The sequence below is a fragment of the Sipha flava genome, unplaced genomic scaffold, assembly GCF_003268045.1.
Source record: "Sipha flava isolate LNK unplaced genomic scaffold, YSA_version1 32_pilon_pilon, whole genome shotgun sequence".
Lineage (NCBI taxonomy): Eukaryota > Metazoa > Arthropoda > Insecta > Hemiptera > Aphididae > Sipha > Sipha flava.
In genome coordinates this window covers 2,684,132-2,701,359 of record NW_020273018.1, presented here as the reverse complement: position 1 = coordinate 2,701,359, position 17,228 = coordinate 2,684,132, and the positions used below count along the sequence as shown (strand labels likewise).

Below are 17,228 nucleotides of genomic sequence, written 5' to 3'. Positions count from 1 at the left end.
CCATTTATTTCAAATTCATAAATGCTATTGTATTAATCATACTGCGTATAACTTCATAATATACAATGATAAATATCAATAAATAATAAAATTAGTAACTGATTATCAAACAAACATAAAGAGAATTAGCAGTGATGATTCATGTCCTTACATTAACACCACGTGCATAAATCATTAGGTATTACGTTATAATTAACCATCTTAACGTATTCCAACTGCCCAATAATCAAAAGGTTTGAAAATCACCGTTAGGTTTACTCTAAGTTTCTAATTAGATTGATTTCCCACTCTTAAATTTTTGTGAATTAAATTCTACGAGGGACATGTAAAATGGAAAATATAAGAAAATACGTTTGAAGTAAACTTTATACCAATTAAAATTATTTATCTTATTGTCGGCAACCTACGTTCAAATAATGATATTGAGCGTGAATTTTAGTGGTGAAACGGTTTTTATTGCTTCCTACAATCCGCATTACACTAGTGGTCTTTATAAATGGCTATTATTAATATATATATAAATGCATGCAATATACACAAAGACAATAATCGGTTTTACACGATTGTATTTGTTATTGGATTAATATTGGTCGTAGAGTTTACACCTGTAAAATGTAAGAGTTATTATTTTTATGCTTCACGTGTAATACATGTATACCGACTATATAGTTAACTATCATATTAGTAGGCTTGTCATTCGTTCTTGTTGTAAAGACATGTCCCGGTCAATCATTCAGTTTGTCCCGGTTAATAGAAGTCGAGAGAAAATAATATTTAATATTGTATTATTTATTCATACAACATAGAATAATATTGTACATTATATCAGGGGCGGACTGAGAGTACTTCGGCCCGGGCGGAGAAGATTTGAGGGGCCCACATTTTTTTTTTGTATGATCAAAAAATTTGCAGCTCACTGTGCTCGCTTATCATAGGCTAAAATTTCCTAAAAGGGTGTTTAGCACCGCCAATATATTCTAGAAATAAATAATACTTATAATCATTCATAATATTATATTATATCATTTTTAATACTTAAAATCTTTTATGTCTATATTTAGATATTACTGAGACAACAATTTATTAGGTACTTATTTTTCAGATAACTCATGATATAGTGATCATTATGCATTTGTGCTGTTTCAACCTACTATTATATAATAAAAGTCTTGATTATATTATGTACCTATTATTATTTTATAAGTAAATTTTTATTTTCATGAACTTATTTCTGTTTATTTTAATATTTGTTTTAAAGATTTGGCAGAGTATTTGAGATTTATGAGAAGTGTGAGTGTCAAAGCCCCCCATGGATTACTAATAAGTTAATTTTGGAGGAACTTGAGCACCCCCAGAGTACTAAGTGGATTTGTGCCTATGTCGCTTATGATTAGCCAAGCCCGGATTATGAAAATTTGGGGCCCGAGGCCAAACAATTTTAAGGACCCATAACCATAATCGAAATATTTATGACCCACACATTACTATATTTCAGCGACAAAAAAAAAAAATTATATTTTAATTTATAAATTAATTTTTGCTTTTTTAATACAAAAAATAAAAATGTTATTTATATAAACAATTTTTTCTTTTTTTTTTGGAAGTAAACCCTTTAAATATATCATCGGTATTAATTACCTCTAAAACATTACTCTCTGAACACAAAACTATAAAACTATATACTATTTTATATTTGTTTTTTATACAAGCTAAATAAAGAGTTAAAAAACGTAAAAACCTACTATCCACCAGGGGCCTACTATTGTTTGATTTTCGTTGTGGGCCCAGGATCATGCCCCCCCCCCCCCCCCATTAATCCGGGCTTGTGATTGTCAAATTTAACAACTTTTACGTACATTTAATTTTTTTTACGTCAAATATAATTGTAGCATAAAAATCCATCAAATACATTATTACCACAAAATAGTGAATTCCTTATTTTCACATAAATAGTTTATAATAATAATACGAGTATAATAGGTAATAAATAAATGAATGAAATATCAAATGCTTATTATTTAAATTTAAATTTATAAATTCAACATTGGATGCATAATGGTGGATTATTCTTTTAAATAGTTAACGACTTTCGACACGTATATTTCATCCAACAGCTCTTTTTTTACTGACATTAAAAGCAGAGACTCCAAATTTTCTTGATTTAAATTGAATCTTAATCTAGTTATAATTAGTTTCAGCTTACTAAATGTACGTTCATAGATAATTTCTGTAATTAATAAAGTTAAAAAAACTGCATACGCTTTGCATAGTATAGTATAAGCAGATACATGTAAATTTTAATTATACATCAAATTTAGACACAATGCAAGCAATTTTTCTTGTCGTGGTTACTGTAAATTGCATTACCTGAAATCATACACAACAATATAATTGATCATGATTAAATAAACATTGTAAATAAAACGAATATTTACACTATCAATCTTACAAGGAAACATATTTTTATAGATTCTATCAACTTCTTTGTTTTCTAATTCGATTTCCATGTCACTTATCTCTTCGGTTTCGGACTTTTGAGTATATTAATTTTGTTCATTTCTCTATTGGATTAGATATGTCGGGGTAGACTTTTGGAAAATGTTGAAGTTCCAGTTTTAATTGATCAAGATCTATATTTGATATAGGTTACTAGGTATATTATCAAAATGTAGATATAACTACGATATTACAAGTAAATAATATTATTATGTAAAAAAAATCCGTGCCCCAGGATTGTGTATTTGTGTGTTATTATCTATTATTGTTAATTTAGTAACTATAGCATAATTGAATATAAAATTATAATACAATATATTTTTATCAAAAGTGCATCATGACGAAGGGGCCTCTCATGACAGCGGCCACGGTGGATTTCTCCAACTATCCACCTGGACCAATCCACCACTGCATTACATATATCTAGTGTTCGAATTGGGAAAAATTAAGTAGAGGAGCTCAGTCCAACGATTTGAAAACTGCGTTCCACGTGCGCAGTTATTTGACACAGACCCGTGGGGGGCTTCGTCCCTCTTCCCTCCCTCCACCAACCTTAAATATATTTTGAATACCACTTTTCAGCTAAACAAATATTTAAATTCCAAATATAATATATTTTGATAGCAATATCAACATCCTATATGTTACAAGAGAAAATAAAAATAAAATAATAATTAACATAGGTAATTGTAGGCGATCAGGCCGTCTCATGAATCGAATGATATAATCATATCTTTGGTTTTTGTTTTTATTTATTTTTACTCTTTAGTGCGGGCCAAGACCTTAGACGATTAGTCTAAGGTCATGGTGAAGGGATTTATTTTTTTCCGAAATGACGATATCGTCGATCGCCAATATTAATAACAAACCGTACAATGTATAAAGTGTAATACACCAAATTCACAGACATTACTATTTATATTTTTCCAGAAATGACGACGTTGTCCCTTATCATAACCATCATAGTTAACATTAACTACATTAACCATAAACTTTAATTATAAAAATAGTTTTGATATTATAAATCGTAAAATTCATTTTCCAATTGGCGTAAATTGAAATTCACATAAAAATTATTTTGGACATCAATTAGGATGAACGTGGCGTCCCCCCGTTCCGGTGAAAAAATATAGTTGGGGTACGCAAAAAAAAAAAATAGTAGAGGAGCTCCGTCCACCTACGCATCTCCCCCAATTCGAGTACTGCATATATACTTCCATTATGATTTTCTAACCATGGTTATGGTTATATCGAATAACAATTTATTTTTGTATTAATTAATAAATATTTAAATTACAAAACTATATACTTATTTTTTTTTCCATATGAAGGTTACATAGAAAAAAAAGGGTCATTCACTATGATGTCCCGGTTTAGAGATTTCAAAATCTGGGCATCTTAGTTATTAGCAGTTTCACCGGAGATTCGTTTAAGAAATGTAGCATTTGTTTTTTTTTTTTGACCATCTATTCCTCGCAGGATACGTCACGTACAAATATTTTCAAACAATATGACATATGGTTGTTAAATATTTTTAACCGGTAATGGTATTTCGTTATACGTTTATATTTGAACTGTGGAATTATACCATACGAAACAGAAAATAGTCTGTTGTACAATCATTGCGTTTTCCGGTGCATGTATTTTTATTATTGGTCGTCTTATTTCTACGAGAAAAAAACTTGGACGAAAACTTTCAACGGGTAAATTTGAACGAGGGAATTTACGGGATCGCAAATCAACGAACGAACGGCTCAGGTTAGTCGCGCCGCCGCCACCGTTGGTCACATGGAACGCGCGGCGGCTCGTCTATTGCGCGCCAGTAAAAGCGGCAAAACAAAGGCTTCGCGGATCGCGTTACGATGACGCATACAGTAACCGCTACAGGTAAGGTAAGTGTGGCTCGTTTCAACATATACGAACAAACGAGTGTGACGATGAAATGCGTCGTGCTAAACAAAGCCGCGCACGTGTACGAAAAAAAAACGAGAATAAAAAAATAAAAATAAAATTACGTCGAAACGATAAGCACGCTATTAACGACGAGAACAAACGTATACGGGTGAACACAGACAGCCGGAACGCTATTGCACAAAGGTACACAAAAATGTCACTTTCTCACTCACTTCGTCTTTTTCTCTCTCTCTCTTTCCGCACACGGCTCTCCATATCCGCGTTCATTAAGTACGCGTGTTCCGTGCCGGTGCAAATATTTGGAAACATAGTCGCAGCGCGAACGTCACGTGTCGGTCGCGTCCCAGGGCCCAGATGGCGCTGCCCGGCCGTTTCGCGGTCACGTGACGTGCGGGGATCGTCGCCCGCTCCGCGCGTACCGATCGATATCGTCCCGCCGCCGCCACTATAAAACCGTCGCGTTCGGCGGCCCCCGGCAGCAGATATGTAGCCGTTTCGCGAGCCGAGAGGATCCGAACCCGCGGGGTCTTTTGTGCGTGTCTTTTGTCCAAGCGATTGTCGGTGCGCGCGTGTAACTACGCATTCACGCACCTCGTGCACGGTGTTTCGATTCGTATGTACGCCGTGCGGCCGTGTTCCTACGGGCGCCGCGCCGATGCCGTCGTCGTTCGTCCCCGACCGACGGAACGACAACAATAACAACAGTACCGAGTCCTCGCGCTGATCCACCCCGTCCGGAGTGCAGGCCCCACACTGCTGCTGTGTTGCACCCGGCACCGGTGCGTTTCCGCTGGAGAACAAAAGGTATCCGTATCGCGGCGTGTTTACTTCAACCACATCTTCTCTTTTTTATTTCTTCCAATCTCGAATAGTTTTCGTCGAGGTCTGTCAGGTATCCCATTGTTTTTGGATAAACATTACGTGAACGTATTATTTAACTACGGTTTCGAATCGATATTATGATACTCAGTAATCGCTGGTCATGACTGTTTTGAGATACTGCACACATAAAGAGAATTTTTTACAACGTGCACTTGTACAATAGTTATTCCGATTTGAATTGAGGATTTTTATGCTGTTCTAAAATTCGATTTAGATATACACTCATGCAATAATGTTCAACTCAAAATTCGTCTTATAATAGATTCACCATAGTGTTTTTATAAACCGTATCACTACGAAAAACGAAGTATAATTTTATGAGCTATATACATAACTAAATTGTTATGCTTAAATGCTTGTAAATGTTTAAGTATACATGCTTAATTAATATAAAAAATATTGTAGTTTTAACTTTCATTTAACTTTTATCATGACTATCGTTGTTTAGTTAAACGAACTGTTTTGAGTTTTCAACTATTTAACTAATTTAGTTGGATTTCCGGTTTTAAAAGTATTGTGTAACGATTAAGATAATGGAAAATATATACATATATATATATATTTACGTTTTTCATATTATATGTAATTCATAACATAGTAACCAATATAAAAGTGGTCATTAAAATTATCTTACTATTCTAATGTTTTAATATTATGGCAACTTTATACAATAATCAAACAGGTTTTTGTGGATTATCCAAAAAAATATTTACAATACTTAATAAAACAATTAATAGTTTGGTATTTTGTCAATAGTCGTGAGAAAAAAATGTTTGTACCGATGTAATTTCACCCAGCCTACCGGTGCAATCGAATTGCCTCCCTAAATTATATTTTGTCCGAGTTGCGTCCCTGGGATTTTTAACGACTGAGAATAATTTTTGGTGATAAGCTCGTAGATAGTCTTGATTATCGATATCATGTCTGTAAATAAAATTGTTCAACAATTGGCAAACAAAAAATTACAAATACATAAATTATATATATACAATTACAATTCTTAACCTCACCATTTAATAAAATCAACCTTACATTTTAAAACAATAAATAATTTAAAATATGCAATTACAATTTTTAACCACTGCACCATTTATATAAATGATAATCATTACATTTTATAACAAAAAATAATTTATAATATAAAATTACAATTTTTAACCACACTATTTATACAAATGACAGTTCTCAGTCTATAGAAGTGGGAAGTAAAATGTGTATATTATTAACCAATTAATTAATTATTAACCGGGACGCAACTCAGACATTTAGCGAATAAACCACTAACTCTGATATCACAATGTATGTTTTTGTATTTTGGGATGTAATTCATATGCAGCCGTACCTACACAGTCATGTCTTTCGAAAGCGTCTAATACAATATTTGACATTTTTAAGTTTATTACAATGAATCGTTCAAAATAAAATAAATTATTTTCAAAATAAAATAAATTATTTATTTAAAAAATTATTATTTATAATTAGGAAACAAATTTAAATGCTCTAAAATACAGATGGCTTACAGGTTGATCGATATTCCCTTAATTTTTTTTTTACATTTTTTATATGAATGAAAAAAAAAATATTTATTTTTGTAAATATTTTTATCTTTCAGTCGACCCATAATCATAAAAATTAGATTAATAAAAATGAATAAAGGAAATATATATAGTAATAAATAAATATAAAAAACGAAATTATACACTGAAATCGACTATGTAGGTATATTGTATGTAATCTTGTGGTTATTCTGGATTAAAAAAACGGTCGTTATCATGTTCGTATAAAAAATATATTATAATATATACATGATTTGTATAATTAAACGTTATTGTTATTTATTAATATTTTAAATAGAAGAAATAAAAAAAGTGTAACATGCATGTACATAATATGTATGTCTGCTCAGTGACAATTTTTTTTTTGTCAATTGTGACAATTTAGAAATCTCAGAAATCAATCACAAGTTTATTAAAGTTATCTCTAAAAAACCAAGAAAAATTCCTAAAAAAATATAATTTAATCCATTCATCACAGATTTCTTTTTTAAAAAGTGCTCTTAATATTATTTTTAACATTGCAAAAATTGTTTTTTTATTGTATAAATTCATATTCTTATTAAATATTCGTATCATTTTATTATTCATCTTCTATCTTTTACCCTAAAAATTATTTAGAAAAAATGAATGTACAATTTAAAAAAAATTTTTATACTACTATCTTATGTTTCATATGAATTTATTTTATTAATATATGAATTTTAACTAAAATTTAATCAAATTATATCTATTCTTATATAAAAATGACTTCAAAACATATGTAAGTTCTAAAAATTTCAAAAAAATGCAAGTATAAAATAAAAGTTACATTTTTAATTCTTTGGTGTATGAAATAAACTTTGCACTTGGAAAGAAATGTTTTCGGACATTCAAAAAAAAAAAAAATACAATTTTCATTCCGTTCCCTTTATTAACCTTTATTTATTATATATAAAACAAGCAATTAAACTTAAATATGGGGATAATGATTGTTCATCAATTATCAATTATGAGTCGGATGTAGCTAAAATAATTTGTAACTAGTTCACATATCTAATTAGTGAATCTTGTTTAATAGAGCATGGGTACCTCAACAATTTTACTCAACATTTGGTTTTGAACGTCATTTTAGTAACAATATCTCTCATTCAATGGCAAATGTTTGATTTATTATGATGCATTCGGTATGCTCATATTTTATATGAAAGAACATGTATGAACATAAAATATTTATGAAATCTTATAATACCCCTCAGGAAATCATCAATCAACTTGTTTATAGCTTAAAGTTTTATCTATATGTACGACAAAAGCCGTAATTGTCATCTAATGAACTTAATACCTAATTTGATGTATTGCGTACAAAATTATCTAACAAAATTAATCCAATTCATTATAAAAAGATATTTGTTTTCAATCATATATATGTATAAACAATGATTATAATTATAATAATAATTCATGACATTCAGTTTTTTTTTTTTTTTTTTATTCAAGTGTGAATATTAAATCAAAATTATTCAATACTTTAAAGTTAAAATAAAAAAAAAAATTCTGAATCTTATAATATGGTCTCAATTTTTATACTTAAAATTTGATTCAATATTTTTCATAATATATTCTTTGTAGCAAAAATTAAAATGTTACTGAAAAGACGCAAAAATGTTTTATAATCATTACAAATTCAATTTTGACAAGATCGGATTACAACAAATTTTCTTTAAACGATATTAGTTATGTTATAGTTATTTTATAAATAATAATCTTAGTAAGTCGAAACATTTACTGAGTACGTATACTAGCATTTTATAATTGAAATTTGTACTGTTTATAGACACTTGAAATTTTCGATACTACTAAATATTAGACATACTATTAGACCTACATTATTCAGAAACTTGATTTTATTACTATATTAATCACATTTAGAAATATAAACTAACTAAAAAAAAATAATACTGTAATAATTGTGTAATATTTTATCGATATACGTGCTTGTTACTCAATTAACTAAATTAATCTTTTATTACCATTATAACAAAGTATCATTTGACCAATTTTTATCTAGACAGTTACATATATTTAAATACAGTTATAAATCATTAACTATCTAAATTATTATATTTACGTAATTCCTATATTTTGAAGTGCCTTGTGTCATTCTATAGTTGTTATTAATATATTATTTGAGAGTTTTACGTTTTATAAAACGTCTGTCTACCGAACACAAATTATATTCGAATTTAATTTACGATAATTTAATACACCATAATTTAGGAAAAAAATACGTACTATAATGCAGTTTTATTACATGATTTTATATTTTAACTATACGTAATGATAAATAATTAATCAATTGTTATCGTGGTATTTTAATTTTTTCTACAACTAATGTTTATTTGTGTAATCCATGAATTCACTTTGAACGATTAATATAAGTACTACCTGGTGTATAATATAAATCATAACTATATTTTAGTTCTATTAATCCTATCAAGTATTTTAACCAGAAAACGAAAACCAATACAAATATATTAACGTATATATATATAAAACGAGTTCGTATTCGTATTTATATTGTTTGTACTTTGCACACACGTGTAATACGGTACAATAGCACATTTATGCTGTGTATAATAAATGTTGTTTCGCAATTTTCATTTAATTCATTTAATCTTTAAAGAGAAAAATTAATAGTTTTTAACTACCTATCTATATTTTAACCACACACGCCTATTTCGGCAGATAAAAAATATTCCAAAAAAATCTACAGTCTAAACTTTATTAATCAAATTATTGTTATTCCTCATTTACTAAGATGGTACTAAAAATTACTAAAAACTTTTGAGACATTCATTTTTCAAAGTCAATGGAATCATATATATATAAAACAAATCGTTGTAGAACAAAGTAGAAAACGTTAGTCTAAAAAAATATATATAATTTATTATTAATGATTTACACATGCTTAAACAGCAATCGTAAAGGTTTAAAACTACACTGTTATAATAAATATATAATGAATATGTACGATACTGATAAGATGTATAAACAAATATTAAAAATATCTATAAAATATCATAGTGATTATTGACTCAATAATTAACTCAAATATTGAGCCTATACTACATTTATTATCTATATTATATTATCAAGTGGTATTTAAAAAAATGTAAAGTGTGACATAATGCTTCATCTTATTATGGTTTTTAAATGGAATGCTTATTTTAATTCTCCTTTTACAGAATTCTCAGAATAAAGAGTACAATTAATTTTATTTTTCTGAATGAAAATCAATTTAAGTATAAATTACCCAATAAGAATTCTCAAATTGTTCCAAAAATAAATCATGTACTTCATTATTTATTTCGTTACTTAAAAAAGCATCTTTCATTATATGTCAAATTAATTTTTCTAATTAATTTATACGATTATTAGCTGGTGCATGCTATTAGTGAATTTATTATTTATATTATTCATTATTTGTTTAAATACAATTTTATGGTTAGTTTAATGTTAATTGATTTTAAGTAAATATCTTAATAATTTAATGCTAATGTATTACAGCATTTTCATTAATCATTGGTTTTAACTTCGGTGTAAGTTAAAATGTGATCGAAAAAAACTTTTTTTTTATAAATGTTAATTTGATTTATACTAATTTAGTTGAAATATATTTTCAACAGCCATAAAATCTCATCTACAGTTCAATAGTATAATTAATTCAATGTTTCGATGAATTTAAAATTCTATTTTATGTATTTATAATGATTCTGTATTTAATTTAATTATTTTTATTGGTAATAATAAATCAAAAGCTGAAACTTTTAGGTATATAGCAAAAAGTGTTGAACATTATGAATTAAATTATTATTGATTTTATATATTTTAGGTTAAAATGTCGGCGATATCAAGTTTTTGCGATATATTAATGGTTAAAGTGGTTGGAGACGCTGATTGGAGACAGCGATTTATTGTTCTCAGTAACAGTACGCTATGGATTTATGGGTAAAGAGTTTCTCCGATTACAAAAATGAGGCACATAAATAATCACATATTTATTCATTTTTAACAGAGACGATCAAGATCCACGAAGAACAAAAATTCACCCAGTAAGAGACTTAGCGGTATGCCGAAGAATTTGTGATGGAAGTCTTCTGGTCTTGCATATTAAAGATATAGCCAAGTTGGATTGGTTTAAAATTAAGTTTAATACGGAAAAACAACTAAACGCTTGGAAAAAACGTATGCGACAAGTGAAGGAAGCTTGGAATGAAGAGACTTATTTTCAATACCTTAATCAAAAATCTCAACTCAGATGTAAATTAAATTTAACTATAATCATTTTGAATGGTATTCTAGTTGTATCATTTATAATTTTGTATTTAATTATGTTTTTCAGGTCCTTATGAGCCACTAACCAGATTAAATCGACAGGTAATTATTTGCATTAGATAACATTTAAGTATATTCTTAATCTTTTGTAATATATATTATAAATATATTTGTTCAGGTTCCCAGTAATAAATTATCGAAACCTCGAATGCCATTTTCCAGGAGTCGTTCACTTCAAGAAATCATAAGTTGGGAGAAACTACCAATGATACTTACTCAAGTAAATCAGGGTGAGGCTCCGTACAATTTATAATATCTCTTAATCATTAGGTATATAACATACAACTTTTGATTATACTTGAGTAAAATTAATAATTAACTTAATATTTTAACCATTATAAAATACCTAATAACTAAATATTATAATATGCTAATTTCATTATACCTCTACATCTCAAATTACGCTATAATTTGTAATTAGATTTAGACTCATAATAGCATGCCATATGCCGAAATATTAAATTTGAATAAAAAATTAAAAAATTAAATAAAACTTAATAATTACAACAAATAATTGATTTTATGTTTCTATTAGAAACTCTATGCGGAGTAGACGATTTAGACGCAATTTTAGTTAGGGTACGAATATCGATTTTGGAAAACGAAATGGCTTATAACAGAGAAATGGACAAAATGTTGGTTGCTTTCAAAAAACGAGCACTGTGGCCCGATTACTTTTTGATGGACGATAAATCGTTAATCGAACAGACACTATCTAAGTGTGAGTGAACGTTTTAACCTTATTAATTTATGTAGTTATAGTTTTAATGGGACTGGTGTGTAATTTTTAGTGAAGGAAAGTTCGGACACTCTTTTACACGATGTGGAAGATATGTGGCCGGACGCTCCTATGGTCATAGAAAGACTTGATGATCTCGCCGATTTACTAATCAACCATTTAAAGTCAGTGGCAAGAACCCGTATGATAACTTACTGCCATCTTTTGAGGGATTTAAGGCCTTTTTTGCGAAACAATTTGTAAGTAACGTAGCCCAGACAGGTAAATTAAGTTCAAGTGTTTAAACGTACATACAAAAGAAAGTTGTGAATAATATTTTAAAGGGTAAAAGCATCAGTGTCACAGAACTTTTCGACTGATTTATTTTTATTTTTATTTTATAAGAATATTGACGTTTTTAGATAAATAGCATATTATCGTGCAGATAATAAATAATAATGGCATACGCGTGTGCATTAACGCGAGATCACGCTTGTTTTTCTATCACTTGGAAATAATGTAAACAATAGCTTGTCACATTAGTTGTATTACGTTAAAAATTATAAATTTATAAACTCACCTATAGGTAAAAATCAAAACTCTTGGAAATTCTATGGATATTTTGTTCAGTTTCCGATATTAATTATTAGTAATTCTGAGAACAGTGGCGTATTTTTAATTTTTTCTGGAGGGGGGTCCACAGTTTATACATAATTTATATAAATTATATATTATATTTTAATAGTTACGTCCTTATGCAGTTTTTGGATAAGGTTGAACTAAATATATAATGTAATAATCGTATAGTCTTATGTAATATTATATATACATATATATTGTATTTAGCACTATATATTAATAAAGTATTGTTATAAAATAAATTCCAGTCGCTCGATTTATTAGCCAACTTCTTTATACAAGCGCGCCCGCAGGTTAAAATCCCACCCGGGGCAAGATTAAAATTTGAAAGGCCAAAGCAACGTGTATCTAGATGTAGATATAGATGAGAACAAAATCAAATACCATAGAAATCAGTACTTGGGAGAATTTATAGTTTTAAGCAATATGCAATCATATGTAAACATTGTATAATAATTAATACGTTCAAGATTATACATTTTAGATTATCTAAAAATATAATAAATTTTACTAAAATTCATAAATGGATTTCAATAAAATTATGTTATAATTAATATGCATGGTATTAAATTAACAATAGTTTTGAAACAAAAATTCCCAGTAGGGGTAATGGCCCCTTTTACCCTCCCCCCCCACTGCGGGCGCGCATGCCTCTATCACTTCATCAACAGTAATATCAACTTCCCTGTGAATGTTTAACATAGCCAATTCTGCAAATATGTAAGAATTTTAGTTGATTTTTTTTATTTTTTGAAGAGGTTCTGGGGGGGGGGTCCAGTACTCCTGGGCCCCCCCCCCCCGTAAATATGCTACTGGCTGAGAAATCAATATAATTACCATAATATGATACATTGGCATATCGAATTTTTAACATGTCTAGGAGTATGCGCATAACCCGCGTTGTTAACTGTGTTTCAGGGAGAGTGTGGACGACATATACGAAGACGTGTACAGCGGACACTTTTATGTGGAACGAGCGTTGTTACCGATATTCCGGGTATACAAACTCAAAGGTATATCCAAGAAGCTGGCGGTCATGCTGTCGACGGTGGAAGACGCTAACAGCGACGGTTGGAATAGATTGTTCGATCTGTGTCAGGAGGTACGTGCGAATAGTCAGCTAACCGCACTTGAAATTCGTATTGTCTTACGAATTGCAGCACTCGAAACGCGCATCGTGTTTGCACAGTTCATTGGAGTGTACCGCAATTATTACAATATTATAACATTTTTTTCTTTTCTTATTCGTCTTCTAGCGAAGGATCTGTAATATTTTTTCAATACACTTCTGATCCATAGATTATGTGTAACAACAACATGCTTGAGCAACACATAATGTATTTTAATTTTGCCGCATATCGATTCGGTCTCGCACTCGAACATGGTAATAATTTATAGTGTTGCTAATTATCGGTCGATTGTCGCAGATGACACCATTGTCGTTTTTTTTTTTTATTATTCTAATCCGCGTTAATGCCAAAGACACTGAACAAAGCGCATTTATGACACGCATGTGTAAGTGTAAAATACACGCGTGTGCGATACGATCACTAAAACAAAAGTATGATCGTTTGTGTAACAATCGGTGAAACCCATTTGGTAAACAAAATTTTACCACCAGAGTTCACTATGGGCCCTATTTCATAATGATGTAACTTACGCTAGATTGTAACGGTATATGTACTCACGCATGTGCTTGAAATCTAACCGGCCGCGTTCTAACTGCAGTATGCTAGGGACGCAATGAAATCTTCGAGTTTTATTCGTTTACCGCGGAAGCGTGCACACGAACGTATTAAATACCGCAACACAGTAAATATGATATTGTGTTTAGAGGCTTTAGAAGTATAATATTTTTTTAAACAGTTTCACCCGTAAACCAACACCATAACGTTATTAATAACCGAGTTTAAAATCCAAATAGGATGTGAGAAACTATTAAAGTGTCGGTTTCCGAAAACGTATGCGATTAAAATACATAATTTGTAATTGCAGACGTTGACCGAGACATACGGGGAACTGTCCAGATTGTACGGTGACTATTACGCGCTGAGCGTGACGCAGCTATTCGCGTTCAGCGACAAGCACGCGGCGTTCGAGCGCAACGGCAACATGAGCTTGTTTGAAAAATTCGAGCTGGCGCGGGAGGTGAGCGAGATATGCGACTCAGTGGTGCCTCTCATCAAGGTGGTCATCGTCGAGGGCGGCAAACGCGGTGGCTGTGACGGCGATGCGGCGTCTGACGACGTCGTGGCCGCAGTACATGTGGCCGCAACCGGCCATCGGCGCAGTTGCGGTGCAGGATGTTGGGACGGCGTGAAAACGGCTGCGGTTACGCGACCGCGGTCAGAGGCGTGCCGTAATCCGTTCGGCGCCATCATGGACGACGACGTAGACAGAGCGGCAGCAAGGGCTACGGTGGCGTGCCGAAAGAACGGCAAGCAAAAGACGGTGGCGACCGGCAAGTGCATTGAACTGAAGCTGTACTCGCGTTCGGTCAACTATTTCCACGAACAGCTTGACGAGCCGCCCGCGGTCATCAGCTTCGCCGCGAGGCGTACGTCATTGCGTGCGTAACATTGTAGAAGTGTAGTATGAGCGGGGGCGTAGCACATGTTTGCGGTTCTGTGCGTTTTGCCGAATTAACACTGCCAAAGGTATTGGTAAGGTGTGTGCGAGGGGTAGTAGAAGAAAAACGTTTTGTCGACGCACTCCGTCGCCGCCGCCACCGCCGCCGCCGCGAACAAACCACCCGGTACATAAGACAATAACGGTGTACCACGTATCAACGCGAGCGCTCTTATTACAACCGATTGGTTAATAAATCATAATCCGGAGAGGGTTGATTAACCGTTCCGTTAAATTCCGCTTCGATGTGTCGGTGTTAAGGGTTCTTTATCTTTTACCGGAGAAATGACCGCACACTATATATAGATTGCACCCGAACGATGCTGCAGTGTGTAAAACGTATAATATGTAGAACGCAAATATTTATGTATATTTTCCACAAGATCACGATGATCGCTTTTTAATCACGTTCATATAGTATACGGCATCTGCGCATTTATACGTTGTAGAGAAAAATCAGTATAATATTTTTTAACAGTCGATATTATATAGTTTTTAGACGATCTTTTTCTAATATTTCATACCAATAACTGATTAAAGTAAAAACTTACTGTGAAATTTAAATAAAAAAAAACATTACGTCTTAATATTATCACTAATTCTATACATTAATAATGTAATGTCATTAAATGAAATTACGCGATTAAGTCTCATTACGTTCGTACATAAATAATAGTTGTAAGAAAGCAATCATGCACACGTTGTAAAAGCGATAGAATTGTCAACAAATAAATAAATAAATGCTCACTATAACATATGTCAATACATTGAACTGTGTTTTTTTTAGAATTAATAAATCATATATTTTTATCTTTCTCGGATTTCAGATCTGAACGATTGACTAGTATACAATTCGCAGATTCTGAACATGAACGAAACATGTCGTGTTAACCTAACCTATACCATTTTCTATGACTTTACACTTATACAAAAATCATACAAAAATAATTGCACTTAAAAGAATTCTAAATAGTTTCATTTGTTATGTTTTAGTAAAGACTAAAACAAATTAAATAATGTTTAAATTTATAAAGTAATCATCGATAGAGTTTCATTAGTTAAGGCAAACCCTTTTATTTTTTGATTAAAACAACTTAAGCGAATGATAAAAATAAAGGTATTTTTAGTGATTCAATTTAAAAAATGTAAAGATGTTTGAATTGAAATCTACTTTGCATCGGTCGGAGCATATATTTAATATATTTTTATATATTCAATATTATAAATTGATAAATTTATGAAACGTAAAATGTTTATTCTCGTCAAGAATTTACTAAATTTGAAAAAGTGCTCAAACTGATGCAAAGTAAGATTGTTTACAAATTTAAACATCTTTACGTATTTTAAATCGAATCACTAGAAGTTCCTTAAATGTTGTCTGTAGTACAGCTATTTCACGCCTATAAATTGGTTTTGAAAATTTTGATCTAATAAAATAAATAAATGACATGTGCATTCTTCATTCAGATACGAGTTAATGGATGGGAACAAAGGGGGAATTGCCCTTGATATACAATTTTTAAGGGGCGGAAGCTCATACATATTTCAACCATAAATTCTAGTTAGATTTTGAATTTGATTTTGAAAACTTAAGGATTTTTTCGGTTAAAATTTGAAATATCCTATTGCAGGCATATCAAACATGTGGCCGTAGCTACCAGTATCAATCCAAAAAATAAAAAATGGATAGTAAAATATAAAATATTAATGTCATGTTGCAACTATGTTAGACTCTATGTTATATATGTTAACTATAATATATTTGGTATACGTTATTATGCCTTATATTCTGATAAACTGAAATCGATTAAGTTTTAAAAATAGTTTTATATGTATAATATACATTGTAAATATATATCAGGGGTGGCCAGCGAGAAAAGACTTGCGAGCCACCAAATATATTAATAAATATGGAAGAGCCAAAATGTAAAAAAAAAAAGTCATATTATTATATAATTTATATATATGATATTGTATTATTGTAAATAAGATAAGTTAAGGTATGGTATTTAATAAAATGT

The 17,228-nt window shown here is 30.7% G+C and overlaps 1 protein-coding gene across 1 annotated transcript; it reads left to right on the top strand.

The window, feature by feature from the left end:
* The first annotated feature begins 4,877 nt into the window (after positions 1-4,877).
* On the top strand, positions 4,878-15,972 carry LOC112687074. The gene is made up of 9 exons (XM_025559616.1): positions 4,878-5,214; positions 10,720-10,835; positions 10,903-11,147; positions 11,230-11,264; positions 11,341-11,452; positions 11,758-11,943; positions 12,014-12,200; positions 13,498-13,681; positions 14,575-15,972. Exons 2-9 carry the CDS (start codon positions 10,726-10,728, stop codon positions 15,154-15,156), a joined length of 1,641 nt encoding a protein of 546 aa, XP_025415401.1. The 5' UTR covers positions 4,878-5,214; positions 10,720-10,725; the 3' UTR covers positions 15,157-15,972.
* The last annotated feature ends 1,256 nt before the right edge of the window (positions 15,973-17,228 follow it).